The sequence below is a fragment of the Carassius gibelio genome, chromosome A6 (genome assembly GCF_023724105.1).
Source record: "Carassius gibelio isolate Cgi1373 ecotype wild population from Czech Republic chromosome A6, carGib1.2-hapl.c, whole genome shotgun sequence".
Classification (NCBI taxonomy): domain Eukaryota; kingdom Metazoa; phylum Chordata; class Actinopteri; order Cypriniformes; family Cyprinidae; genus Carassius; species Carassius gibelio.
Window position 1 is genome coordinate 13,957,363 of NC_068376.1, and position 14,688 is coordinate 13,972,050.

General features: G+C 40.4%; 1 protein-coding gene across 5 annotated transcripts in view; it reads left to right on the forward strand.

The window, feature by feature from the left end:
- Positions 1-14,688, forward strand: part of LOC128016251 (endonuclease V) — a 207,447-nt gene that overhangs the window by 65,236 nt on the left and 127,523 nt on the right. For 4 of the 5 annotated variants that reach the window (XM_052600768.1, XM_052600769.1, XM_052600770.1 and 1 more), the window contains exon 3: positions 4,141-4,275. The exons of the other annotated variant lie outside the window; for it this stretch is intronic. In XM_052600768.1, the coding sequence (XP_052456728.1) occupies positions 4,141-4,275 (135 nt within the window). The remainder of the gene's footprint in view (positions 1-4,140; positions 4,276-14,688) is intronic. 5 annotated transcript variants of the gene reach the window in all.

Here is a 14,688-nt window from a genome sequence, read left to right on the forward strand (position 1 = left end):
TTCAAACGAGTTATACTTGAAGCCTACCCTCTGAGAAATCCTGAAAATGTTGTTATAAATTGAAGCAACTCCTCCCCCTTTGCCTTTTAGAAATGGCTTGTGTTTATAACAGTAATCTTGGGGGGTGGACTCATTTAAAATAATGTAATCATCAGGTTTTAGCCAGGTTTCTGTCAAACAGAGCACATCTATATTATGATCAGTGATCATATTATTTGCAAAAAGTGTTTTCGTAGAAATGGATCTGATATTCAATAAGTAAAGCTTTATCATTTGTTTATCCATATTGCATTTGTTTTTTTATTTGTTGAACCTCAATTAAATTGTTAACCTTAACTTGGTTTGGACGTTTTTTGTATTTTCTAGTTCGGGGAACAGACACAGTCTCTATAGTGTGATATCTAGGTGAAAGAGTCTCTATGTGCTGATAATTAACTGACCTCTGTGACGGGAGGCAGCTAGCAGACGGTCGGTTTAGCCAGTCTGTCTGATTCCTGACCTGGACCCCAGTTAGTCAAGTATAAACTCTAAAACTATTTGCCATATTTCTAGAGAGAAGAGTGGCGCCACCCCAGGAGGGATGAAGACCATCTCTTTTAAACAGGTCAGGTCTGCCCCAAAAGCTTGTCCAATTGTCTATGAAACCTATGTTATTTTGTGGGCACCACTTAGACATCCAGCCATTGAGTGATGACAATCTGCTATGCATCTCATCACCAGGGTAAGCAGGGAGGGGACCAGAGCATATTACAGTGTCTGACACTGTGCTTGCAAGTTCACACACCTCTTTAAAGTTATTTTTAGTGATCTCCGACTGGCGAAGTCGAACATCATTAGCGCCAGCATGAATAACAATCTTACTGTATTTACGTTTAGCATTTGCAGGACTTTTAAATTTGCCAAGATGTCAGGCGCTCTGGCTCCCGGTAAACATTGGACTATGGTGGCTGGTGTGTCTATATTCACGTTCCGTACAATAGAATCACCAATAACTAGAGCACTTTCATCAGGTTTCTCAGTGGGTGCATCACTTAGTGGGGAGAACCTGTTTAATGTTTTGATCGGAACAGAAGAGCGGTGTTTTGACCCACGACTACGCTGCCTCACCGTCACCCAGTTGCCCTGCTGAAGGGGCTCTACTGGAACCAGACAATGTACAGGAATCCCTGAGCTAGACACATCTAAAGCCGTATCTAGAGCCCTAACATTCTTACTGTCCTCAATTAAAGTTTGGATGCGTGTCTCTAATTCTGAAATCTTCTCTGTCAGCCTAACTATTTCCCTGCATTTATCACATGTGAATCCCTCATCAGCAAAAGAGATAGATAAACTGTACATGTGGCAAGAGGTGCAAATAACGATAGCAGGAGAAGCCATTACTCACCGTGCTTGATGAAATATTCTTACTGTGGTTGTTTGATGAACTTGTGAAAAACTGGAGCGAGAGAGAGAAGAGGAGAAAAGAAAACGCTAATGACAAGCTAATGAGTGCTAACACTTTGCAGGTGTACTGCACTCACGGAAAAGTGAACGATCAAAGTTAATCTGATAAGATTGACCGATAATATCAGAAATATGGTGTGAATTAAGTTATATTTTACCACTTTAAAAAAAAACAGACAGTGATAGTAAGATAAAGATTCTAGAGAAAAAATAAAATAAAAACAGCTACATGGAGCTACATCAAGAACATCAAAGTGGCAGACACAAAGTTTGGCTGACTATGGCAACATTGGTATCACTGTTTTCAGCATGACCCAAGGAATCTGTTAATACCAGTCTAATTTAAATATATTTAAAGTTTCATTACAAATTTTGAACACAAGGTGGCACTGTCTCAACTTTTGATAGCATTTTATATAATAATACTCTATTGTAGTCAGTGGCAATTTAATATTTTGTTCAATTATAGCGCCATCAACAGGCACAATCCCACCAAATCTTTTGTGTGTCCTGTTGATTTTGTTGAGTGTGTTTATACATATGTGTGTCATATTTGTTGAACATATCTCATTTTGGGTTGGAGTTATATACATTTTTATATATGAGAAGAGTGATGAAAATGCCTGATGGGTGACTTTGCATTATTTTTGCCACTTACTATAAAATTTTTGCCAAAGGAATTAGTGTTAACCGACTAGCTATATGTTTAATTTCCTACGGTGGTTTTGTGTCTATTGGAGTATCAGTTTCTGAGATATTGTCAAATGTTTTTTAAGCGCTAAAATGCAACATCCCACAAACAATAAGGCAAAACTTTGCATGTTTGGTATTGCTGGACTTGGCAAGGAGTCTAAGAAGGTGACTACCATTGAAATAAGTTGACCACACCCAAATTTATAAGCATGTGAATATTTGATTTTACCACTAGGTGGTGCTGGCTCAGATCTTCTCAGGTTCCTTCAGGGCATTGTGCTGATGACCTATACCAAATTTTGTATTGACACGTCACTGCATTCGTAAAATATAACATTTTACTATAAAATTCAAAATGGCCAATGCCCAAAATGGCTGACATGTAAAAAAGTTGAATATCAATTAACTCTGCATGATGCACCCAATCTAAAGAGACCATTTTTGTTATTTTTGGCAAATTTATTCAGCAAAAATATGCATATTTTTATATCTCCCGAGCACTAGGTGGCACAATGCCAAAACACTGCAGGTAGTCCTCAGGTCATGCTTGTTATAGCACACATCAAGTTGGTTTTAATACGCCAAACCGTTGCGGAGTTATAGCCTCACATGCATTTTTGCATGCTTTTCGTAGCATTCGTTCGCATGTTATTTGACAACAGTTGGACGAATCAACTTGAATTCCTTAACTTTTATGCCAGCATGGTCTGAAGATGATCTGACCCTATTTTGTTGAAATCAGACAAACCGTCCAGGAAGAATTAGAAAAAGTCGGTTTTTCAAACAATTAAAAAAAAAAAACAAAAAAAAAAAAAACAAAAAAAAAATTGTTTTACAATTGTTTTACAATTGTTTTTTGAATAGTCGGTGTCCATTTGACTCGCCATTAGCCAAGAATTTTACTTCTGTGCCTTGTGGTTCAAAAGTTATTAGCATAAATATGAGTGAAACTTTGGATAAGCTGGAGAGTTTGAGTTAGAGAATCCAAACTTGCTCTGATTAATGTTGGGACTGTCCTCTATCAATGTGCCAAATTTCACAACTTCCCCATGAGTGGTTCTATGGGCTTCCATAGACTGAAGAGCGGAAGAAGTGGAAGAAGCATAACTCCAATGGACACAGTAGGTGCCTATGCACCACTCTGTGCTTGGCCCCAGAACTTTGCAGCTAGGGTTCTCACTTTTTCAAAGAAATCTTCTCACATTGTGTCCATCCTACACCGACTTCATTGGCTACCAATTTGTTTTTGTGTATAAAACAAGAGTCTCCTCATCACTTTCAGAGAATTTCATGCACCAACCCCCCATGCCATGGTTTTCACGTTTATCTGTTTTTTTATATATATATATATATATATATATATATATATATATATATATATATATATATATATATATATATAATTGTTTCTGCTTTTTTGTTTGTTGATATTGTAAAGAAGCCTTGAGTTTGCAGAGAGGCACTTTTTAAAATAAACATATTATTATTAAATATGGAAATTGCATTAGAGTTTCAATAAGAGAGGCAGTAAAAAATTCAGAGTATGGGTCACCATACTTGACCACTCATCACATCACTCACTCACTAACTCACTCACTAAATAACTGTTGCAAAAAGCAAGATTACCAATAGGTAACCCTGCCCATGGCACCTTCCTAAATTGAAACTCTCAGAATGCCTGCCATTTGTAATAACTGCTGCTACTTTACTATCATACTGTATATAATAATTAATTACACTTAAAACTTTAGAATAGGGAACACGTTCACTATTAACTATGACTTTTCCCTCAATAAATTATTAATTTACTGTTTATTAATAGTTATTAAGGTATTTGATAAGTTTAGGTATTGGGTAGGATTAAGGATGTAGATAAAGGTCATGTATAATAAGGCATTAATATGTGCTTAATTAGTACTAATAAATGGCTAATATTCCAGTAATGTGCATGCTGATAAGCAACTAGCTAAGTTAAACGCTAATACAGTATTATTTACTCCATAGGTTCTGTATGAAGATTGTAAGATGGTGACTCTTAATGCCCCTTATATGGCTGGTTTCCTGGGCTTCAGGGAAGCCCCACCTTTGCTACAGGCCCTGGAGAACCTGAAGAACGTACAGCCACATCTAATGCCGCAGGTTAGAGTCAAAATCACATCGGTTTCCCTAGCTTAGAGTGACACAGTTACTGACACAGTCTCATTCAGCCAGACTTCTGGCTGTTCTGTTTATGTTCAGACCATGTTCATTATGTACTTTATTTACAGTTGTATGAATAAAAGTATGTATTTACATATTACCTTAAGGCACAAGAACACTTAATTATAATTTGTAACAAAAGCAAATCAGGCTTTAAATTGGTGTATTAGTTTTTTAAGGTGTAAATGGCTTGGGGAAAAATGTTTTTATGCCTAGATGCAATTAATGCAATTAAATTTTTATGTCAGTCGGTTACGGTAAAGAACGGTCTTTATTAGTAGCCATCATTAAACCAGTCGGTTCATTCAACTAATACACTTTGAAAACCTGACTAATTCATGATTGAAACAAGGTTTTTTAATTAATTTAACTTCGAGGGCCACTTTATAAGGTTCAGTCAACAATTACTGTTTCACCTGGGTAACGATGAAGCTGATGTTTCACTGATGGTTTTGAATCAATGCATCGAATGACGCTGACACCAGCTATGGAAAATCTCCTTAAATGTTGTAAGGATGCTTATATCACAAACTGTTACATGAATATATGACATGACCAGGGGCCTGTACAATGATGGTAGCTGAACAAATTCGGAGTTACAGGATTAGTTTTGAGTTGACAAAACCAAACCAAACCTCTCCAATCCGGCTTTGTTGGTACCATGATGCTGATCATCAACTTTCTTTGTCAACTCAGGCTTTGATCCTAAGTTCGTGGAGCAATGTGCACATGAATGTGTGACATCACTGGTGAATAGCCAATCACAAGCCTTCTGACACAAAGCAATTTTGATTTTTTTGAGAAACCCAGCGAGATTCAAAACTAAAGGTTAAAGGTTTTGCTAAAGGTTAAGAGATTGAAGAATATTACAAATTTAAATGTCATATGAGAAATGAAGGAGGACAAATAAAATAAATTATCTTGCTCTATCAGTGCAGTGACAACAACTTGAAAGTTTATACATTTGACTCGACACTCGATGGCGCAGCACATGGCTGTTTTTTGTTTAACAAACACGATCAGTTTAACCAGGGATGAACTGCTGAACATTCAGAGTGAGGGAAAAGGCTCAGAAAATCACTCTGGATCCCTCACATCCAAGTCACCCCATCTTTGAACTTTTGCCATCTGGCCAGAGCCTCAAATACCAGAACAGCAAGGCACAAGAATAGTTTCTTCCCCCAGGCAATCTACCTCATGTTCCCCACTTATGCTTATGCAAAAAAATGTGCAATATCCTTATATTTATTTGTTACCCCTCCATCCTAGTACATCCCTGCATCTTATTCAATCCTATTCCATTATCATTTATAGCACAATTGTTTATACACTTATTTATTTGCCTACACATATACATATATATACATATATATATATATATATATATATATATATATATATATATATATATATTTTTTTTTTTTTTTTTTTTGTCTGTGTGTTGTTGTCTCTGTGTACTGGAAGCCTATGTCACTAAAACAAATTCCTTATATGCGCAAGCATACTTGGCAATAAAGCTCTTTCTGATTCTGATTCTTATTCTGAAAATATATAGTGATAGAGACTCGAACATATAAGGTAAGTTTTTTATTTTATTTTTTAAATAGTGCAATACTTACTGTGAGGTAGACTATTGTGGGTGCTGGTGGAAATTGAGCAGACATAAGTCGTCCGGGTCAGAGACGAAGTACACTTTAATGATTTCAGACTTGTAGAGCATTTACAGTTCTTGAATTTAGTTGAGTGGATGATTGTAGTACAGGCAGCAGAGAGTATGGCAGAGTAGTACAGAGTAGTTTGGAGTGTAACTTAATATGAGTGAGTGGGTGAGTGAGTGAGTGGTTCTAAACAAACAGAAATAACAAGAACCAATTAGTAATGAAATATGAATTCACTCTGTTACATATACATAATATCTATACTTAAACATAATAGCAATATAGCCTATTAGCAAATTAGTGATATAGTTTCAGACATGTTCTGACTAGATTAGCACTTGGGGAAATAGCATGACATTCTTTGGCAATTGAGCTCGGAAGAACCGTTAATTATGGCTTAAATACCACAAACAAGCTCACTTATTCAGTAAATAATAACATACACAAACCCAAAGTGACTAAGTTTACGATATTATACACCAATATCGCTATATAACCGTATCTCGTATGCATTACTAGCGCTAGCGCCGTATATGGATGATGCAATACACAATGAGTATGGCGCACATAAATAATTAGAATGAGAAATTAGATATAACACAAACTTATGCCTTCAAATACAGCAATTTAAAGATGAATAACAAACACAATCACTCACTTGTATATGAACGCACTCAGTAGAAAACAACAACAGCTTGAACAACAGCGAGGAATGTCCGTGCTTTGAACTGCGTCCTGTCAATACTGTTAACACTGTTAAAGGGATCGTTAAAGGGGAATACTGATAAATCAGTGTAATACCTCTTAAAGTCACAAGGGGGCACTAATGGCACTTTACTTAGCTGGCCTTTTCTACAGCCGCCCCCACATTTGCTGTGGAAATGTGTAATTTGGATAAGGCACTTAGGTAAGGCATCAAGTATGTTAAAGGGGTAGTACTAAAGAGTACTCAATCTGGTAAAGCTGGGAGGCTGATTAGCCGGCTGATGGGACGAAGATAGGTCTTATTCTTGACTTCCACTTCTGCAGTCCTGACTCGCCTATCTTCCCCAGGAAACACTTTTGTTACTTGTCCAACTGGCCATTGAGCTCGGGGTAATTGATGATCAACAATCATGACAACTGTGCCTGGTTGTAGATTCTCTGCCTCTCGGTGCCATTTCTGTTGGACTTGGAGGTCTGGGAGATAGTTACTGAGAAAACGTCTCCAGAATTGGTCTGCCAGAAGCTGACTGTGTCTCCATCTCCGTTTGTTCAGCAACTCTGATTCAGGGTATACTACTTGTGGCAAGGATGAGTCAGGCCGCCCCATGAGCAACATGTTGGGAGTGACTGGATCAAGGTCTGCTATGTCTGAAGATGTATATCCGATTGGCTTCGAATTGAGAATGCCTTCAATCTCAACAAGCACAGTACGCAGTACTTCCTCGGTTACAATTTGATCCCCTATACTAGAACAGAGAGCTGATTTTAGGGATCTTATTTCTCTCTCCCAACAGCCCCAAAAGTGTGAGGCACCTGGGGGGTTGAACTTAAAACTATTCTGGTGGCTTGCTAATTGCTCCTGGAGGGAAGGATGGAGCACAGCAAAATCTTCCTGTAGTGCTTTCTTGCCACCTCTGAAGTTTGTACCTTGGTCAGAGATGATCTCAAATGGCTTGCCTCTACGAGAGATGAATCTTCGGAGGGCCATTAAGAATGAATCTGTGTCCATCTGATAGAGCAGGTCCAGGTATACAGCTCTTGTTGTTAGACACTTAAATATGATACCCCATCGTTTCTCATGTCTGCGCCCAATCTTGATGAGGTAAGGGCCGAAACAATCCACTCCTGTAGAGTAGAAGGGTGGTTGAAGTAAACGCAGTCTTGAAGGAGGCAAGTCCGCCATCCTGGGAATGCTGGGCTGGCCTCTCCATTGTTGACAGCCTAAGCATGTTCTCTGGTGATGCCGAATAGCTTCTCTGCCTCTCAGTATCCAGTACTTACGACGTATTTCAGCAAACACTCTTTCTGCTCCTGGATGGTGTAGAATTTCATCAAAGTCCTGGATGATGAGTCTGCTCAGGGGATGCTTAGGGTCGAGGACTATAGGGTGTATGGCAGATTCATCTAACTGCTCTGTTCTTCGGAGACGACCTCCAACTCTGATGAGGTGGGTACTGCTGTCATACTCTGGGGCAAGGCACAAAAGACGACTGTTCATTGGTAGAGGTTTTCCTGACTTAAGATGAGCCATTTCGATTGGGAAACTATGGATTTGTGCTTGATGAAGGAGGGTTAGTTCGGCTTTTCTATAATCCTCAGCTGTTAGCACTTCAGTAGGGGTAGCCGCCCCATGCAAGGCTCTAGTTGTAGCTGCTAGTAGTTCCTTATAAGATCCAAATTGAGTGCAGTCAGGCAAATCTGGGTTGGTGACAGGAACTGTAAGTCCACAGAATGTGACCTGCTTCAGCTCTGAATCTTCAGTGGGTAGCTGTAGGAGAGGACTCTGAGGCCACTGATCTGCAGGCAGGTGAAGGAATGATGGGCCTTGACTCCATCGGCTTGACTTGGCTAACTCGGCCAAGGTCTTGCCCCTAGTGATGTCATCAGCCGGATTAAACTTGGAATCAACATAACGCCAATCCTTGGGGTCTGTTAACTCCTGTATTTCTGCAATTCTCGTTCCGACGAAGACTTTATATCGGCACGAATCCCTTTGAATCCATGCCAGCACAGTGGTGGAATCTGACCAGAGCGTGACCTGATGTATGGGAACACTGAGCTCTGTCTTCAGTAATTTGGCTAGTTGTGCTCCTGTCATAGCGGCACACAACTCAAAACGAGGTATGGACTGTTGTTTCTTTGGAGAAACTCTGGAACGGGCAGTCAAGAAAGCTATCTCCTTTTCTCCTTGAGGACTGAGGGTTTGGATGTAGGCTACTGAGCCATAAGCTTGCTCTGAAGCGCCACAGAAAATGTGTAGAGTTCTGATACTCAGGGGGTTATCCAACTTTAAAGTGACATAACATCTGGGAATGAAGATTTGCGTGATGTTTGGTAACTCTTGCTCCCATGTTTGCCAGGCTAGGAGCAGTTCTTCTGGAAGTTGAGGGTCATCCCATTCCCTCTTCTTGTCCCACAGACGCTGGACTAAGACTTTAGCTCTCGTAGTGTAAGGGACAATGTACCCCAGGGGATCATACTGACTGGCTAGAACCTTGTAAATATGACGCATAGTAGGGGCAGAGCTTTCAATGGGGCGATACTTGTATGACAGTGTGTCAGATGTACAGTGCCAGAGTAGTCCAAGTGCTGACTCTTGTGCTTCTGGTTGCTCTTGGGTCAGCCACAATACTAAGTTACTTGACTTGGCTTCTGATGGGATAGAGTCCAGTACTTGAGGGACATTGCTGGCCCACTGTCTTAGATCAAATCCTCCTGTGGCTAGGAGGTCTCGCAACTTAGATGCCAGTGCCATGGCTTCTTCTTGGGAATGGAAACTCTGGAGGAAGTTGTCTACGTAAAAGTATTTCTCTATACTTTCTCTGACATCTTCGCCTGGCTGACTGTGGTCGATGACATGCTTTTGGAGGGCAAAAGTTGCGCAGCAAGGGCTGCATGTTGTCCCAAACGGAAGAACTTGCCATTCATAAACTTGGGGGGGCTGATCTCTTTTGAGGTCTCTCCAGAGGAATCGTAGCAGTGGGCGGTCCTCTGGTAGCAGTCACACCTGATGGAACATGCCCCGAATATCGCTACTCAAGGCAACAGTGTGTGCACGGAACCTCAGGAGGACAGACATCAGAGAAGGATCCAGTGTTGGACCAGGAAGAAGCAACTGGTTAAGATTTTTCCCTCCGTGTTGGAATGAACAGTTGAAGACGACTCTGTTTTTGCCGTTATGATGTGTCATATGGTGGGGAATGTACCATGACTCCTCAGCTTGCTCCAATTGTTCAGGATGTATCACTTGTGCATATCCTGCCTCTTTCAACTTGTTCATCTCCAACTTGTAGGCTGCTGCTTGTGCTGGATCTCTGAATAATCACCTCTCAATTCCTCGGAGACAAAGCAGAGTGGTATCTGGGGATGCTCGCAGGAGAGGCATATCCTTCACTCTTAATAAGGGTGTGGCATATCTGGCTACTCCATCTACTATAACTCTAGTAGTCTTGGCCTCGAGCAGTGAAAGGGCATCTTGATCTTGCTTAGAGCGGGTAATGAGCTTCTCACTACGGTACGGGAGCACATCTAGTTGCCACAATTTCTCAGCTTGTCAGTACAGGTTGGTATACGAGCTTGAAGTAACCGTAAAGAGACACTGCTGGCTGGCAAGGCAATGCTTGATCTCTTGAGTGGGACCTTGCAGGGTCCAGCCTAATCTGGTCTTGATAGCGGCAGGACCGTTAGGTGGGCCTAGACGAACAGGCTCTACTGGAGTTATGAGATGCGGGTAATCTGACCCTATAAGGAAGAGCGGTTGGACTGATTCAACAGGTGGCAACTGTAGACCTTGTAGGTGTCTATACTTGCGTTGTAACTCATCGACTGGATATGTATGCTCAGCTAATCCCAATGTCTCAGCTGTAAAGGCTTGACGAATCTTAAATGAAGCCTTGGGTTGGGAAGCTGGTGACACTGTGAAGGTTACTGAAGCACCATGCAGGATGTGAAGGTCTTGTCTGACTGTAAGTAGAACAAGCTCTTCGGGTCGACCAGTCAATCCAAGCTGCTGGGCCGCTGAATGAAGGAGGATGATGCGTTCGGACCCGTCATCCAAGAGAGCGTACGTCTCTAAGCACTGATTGCCATTTCGGAGGAGTACTTTACAGATCTTTAGTAAGACACGTCGACTGCCGGTGGGCCGATCAAGATACAGTGTCTCTGTAGTCGTGTTCACCAAGCAATTCTCTGAGGGTCCAACCTTAGGTGTCTCAGGTGTTTTCACAAAGAATCGATCGTTAACCTCATGGAGGACGTACAGATGGCAGCGATAACAACTTTTGCAGGGTGTCTTAAGGTTACACTGTGCGGCTTGATGGGTTCGTCCACACCGCCAACATCTCTTGTGCGATTGTATCCAATGCACTTTCTTCTTGAACTTGCAGCTCGAATTCTAACCATGCTGAGAAATCGAGCAAGGTAGGGATGGGAACTTGTTGGGGATGGACCGACCGTCTAAAACTAGTCTGCAGATCATGTGGAAGCTTACACAACAGTCTTGATACATGGGAACTGCACTCTAACTCCATGTAGCCTTTATTTCCCAGCTGCTGAAGCATACTAACTAAAGAACGAACTTTCAATGCAAACATTCTGAAGGCTCTCACGTCACCTTGGCTGATGTTTGGACCATCCATAAGCTTGGCTATTCTCTGAAGGGCCAACTGGTGAGGCTGTCCGTACTGTTGGTTAAGTGCCTCCATTGTATCTGTGAAGGGGGTATAATGAGTTGCAATATGAGTCTGCAATCAACAGAGCTTCCTCCAACTTTAGGTGATCAACGAGGATCTGGTACTTAAATCTCTCTGTAGCGTCTGCTGGCAGAATGTTCTCCAAAGCGATGCGCAGGCGGGAAAACTCTCTCGGATCTGGCTTCACAAAGTTTGGGATGGTTGGAGCTGGTCCCCTATACGTACTCTCTTGATTGGATGGAAGCCTTAACTGGGTTGAGTTGTAGCCAATACTTCGATCATCAGCTCTGTCATTAGATCTATGGGGAAAGGACTGGTGCTGTGAGGGTCGTGCATGAGTTGCCGGTGATATCATCTCCAGCTGCCGAAGCCTCTGTTCAAAGTCATGTAGTCGATCTTGTTTGAGTGAATCTGCTGCACTCTCAATCGGTCTAGGAGGTAGCTTGGATCTAGGCAGAGGGATAGCCTGGCATCTGTAGTGACAGGCGGAATATTGGCCCGGGGTTGAGGAACAGGGGAAGATGTCCTCTGTGGATACTGACTGGGTCGATCACTCATTGCATGTAGGCTCAACTGAGTTTCCAGGGCCTCGTTCTTCTCTTTCAGTCTCTGAATCTGCTCATAGGAATGACGTCTTAGTTCCTCTGTCTCTTTCCGCAACTGCTGGAATTCTGCTAGAACTTGTGATGACAGCTCAGGAATGTGTGAAGTAGGTGCTCGCTGTTGTTCATACTCTCTACTGTGACTCCACTCTGTCAGCGGCTGCCATGGCTGCCTACCTGTTCCATACTCAGTGAAGGTGTTGGTGAGCTTGGCTGTAGTCGCTCCTTGATTTTCTGAATCATCACTCATTTCAGAATAAGTATCTACTTTCTGTCTTGACTGTAATCTTCGTAAATGATCAGTGAGCTCGAAATCTGACAGGTAACTAGGGAGCCGCACCACTCGTCTGGGTCTGACTGCAGGCTCAGGAAGGTCAGGTCTATGATCTGGATCACTGTGATGCATCTTTCATATGACAGCTCTTCAATCCGGCTCGAAGGACCAGGTAGACTATTGTGGGTGCTGGTGGAAATTGAGCAGACATAAGTCGTCCGGGTCAGAGACGAAGTACACTTTAATGATTTCAGACTTGTAGAGCATTTACAGTTCTTGAATTTAGTTGAGTGGATGATTGTAGTACAGGCAGCAGAGAGTATGGCAGAGTAGTACAGGGTAGTTTGGAGTGTAACTTAATATGAGTGAGTGGGTGAGTGAGTGAGTGGTTCTAAACAAACAGAAATAACAAGAACCAATTAGTAATGAAATATGAATTCACTCTGTTACATATACATAATATCTATACTTAAACATAATAGCAATATAGCCTATTAGCAAATTAGTGATATAAAGATCGTTTCAGACATGTTCTGACTAGATTAGCACTTGTGGAAATAGCATGACATTCTTTGGCAATTGAGCTCAGAAGAACCGTTAATTATGGCTTAAATACCACAAACAATCTCACTTATTCAGTAAATAATAACATACACAAACCCAAAGTGACTAAGTTTACGATATTATACACCAATATCGCTATATAACCGTATCTCGTATGCATTACTAGCGCTAGCGCCATATATGGATGATGCAATACACAATGAGTATGGCGCAAATAAATAATTAGAATGAGAAATTAGATAAAACACAAACTTATGCCTTCAAATACAGCAATTTAAATATGAATAACAAACACAATCACTCACTTGTATATGAACGCACTCAGTAGAAAACAACAACAGCGAGGAATGTCCGTGCTTTGAACTGCGTCCTGTCAATACTGTTAACACTGTTAAAGGGATCGTTAAAGGGGAATACTGATAAATCAGTGTAATACCTCTTAAAGTCACAAGGGGGCACTAATGGCACTTTACTTAGCTGGCCTTTTCTACACTTACATTAATATTTATTTAAAATAAACTATTTATAATAATTGTTAAAATAAAATTGTGTGTACTAAATAATACTAATAATGTGAATCATAATAATGATTTAAATGATAAAATGACTTTATCATTATGAATGTATTATCATTAAAGCCATCATTATTTTTTTTTTATTTTTTTTTATAGCATTAGTGGCTTTTAATTTGGAGCAAGATAAACTGGAGGAGTGACATTGTGTCAGACATGTGTCACTTCTCTCACATCTGATTGGTCCAACTTCAGTTCAGATCTCTAACTCAGAACATAACCTGCCCTGGAGCAGGTTAGACATGGAGTGTAAGTTACTATGGTAATGAATGCCGCTAAAAGCCAAGCCACTTACATGGTACTTAAAACCCAGGATTTGTGCAAACTAACCTGATACTGACCTGTCTAGCCAGCTAATCCAGCTTCATGGTAGCTTCAGACCCCTGAAGAACAGATGCAGATAATCGCACATGCTCAGGCAGGGCGGGCCCAGGCTCTGTTGTTGCCCTAGGCGAGATTTCAGTCATTGCACTTAAATCAAATCGTGATATGGAGTAATATCTGTAAATATTAAGCTGGAAAAGTCTATTTAAATATGAATCCTGCATGTTATGCGTGTTAATGAATGGTGCAGAAACTCGAGTTTGTTTATTACACACATGGAAGTATGCGTGACACTCACAGTGATTTCAGCTTCTGTCTCACTAAATGAGGACAAAAACATATAAATAACATCTCTAGAACTCCACTGAGAGTCACTTAATGAGCATTTGACCGTTTTATTTGAGTAAAACTAGCATCAAAACATATACACAGAACTGTAAAGGTATTCAATGCATCCTGTCAAAATAAAAGTTTGGTTTAATTTAAAGATAAGTATTGGCCAGAAATGTTTTACTATTGTTCAGTAGAATGTACATAGCCTACTACTACAACTAAAATGTTGGGCACTAAACATGTAATATTTTGTTAAACTATTAATAAATTGTTGTGAAAATGTATAAGTGTTATAATTTTAGAATTTGAAAAAAAAAATTAAACAAACAAAACAGATTTCATACGGCCCTAGTTAAAGTAGCCTATTGAAGAGACCAGACATGAGCTACTAAAGCTATTAAAACAACATTACAGAAGCTTAAATTTATTTTAAGAAATTAAAGTACAATTTAAATAAGCAGTTGACTCGAGCAAAAATGTACCACAGTGTCGGTGTTGCAAGTTAAGTTGTTCTGAAAAGGCTATTTCAAATACAACATATACATTATAGGCTAATATACAGTCATTAACTTGTGATTTTTATCTCTATATTGATATTTTTTCTGCTCCTCTTTGTGTCACTTTCTGCCT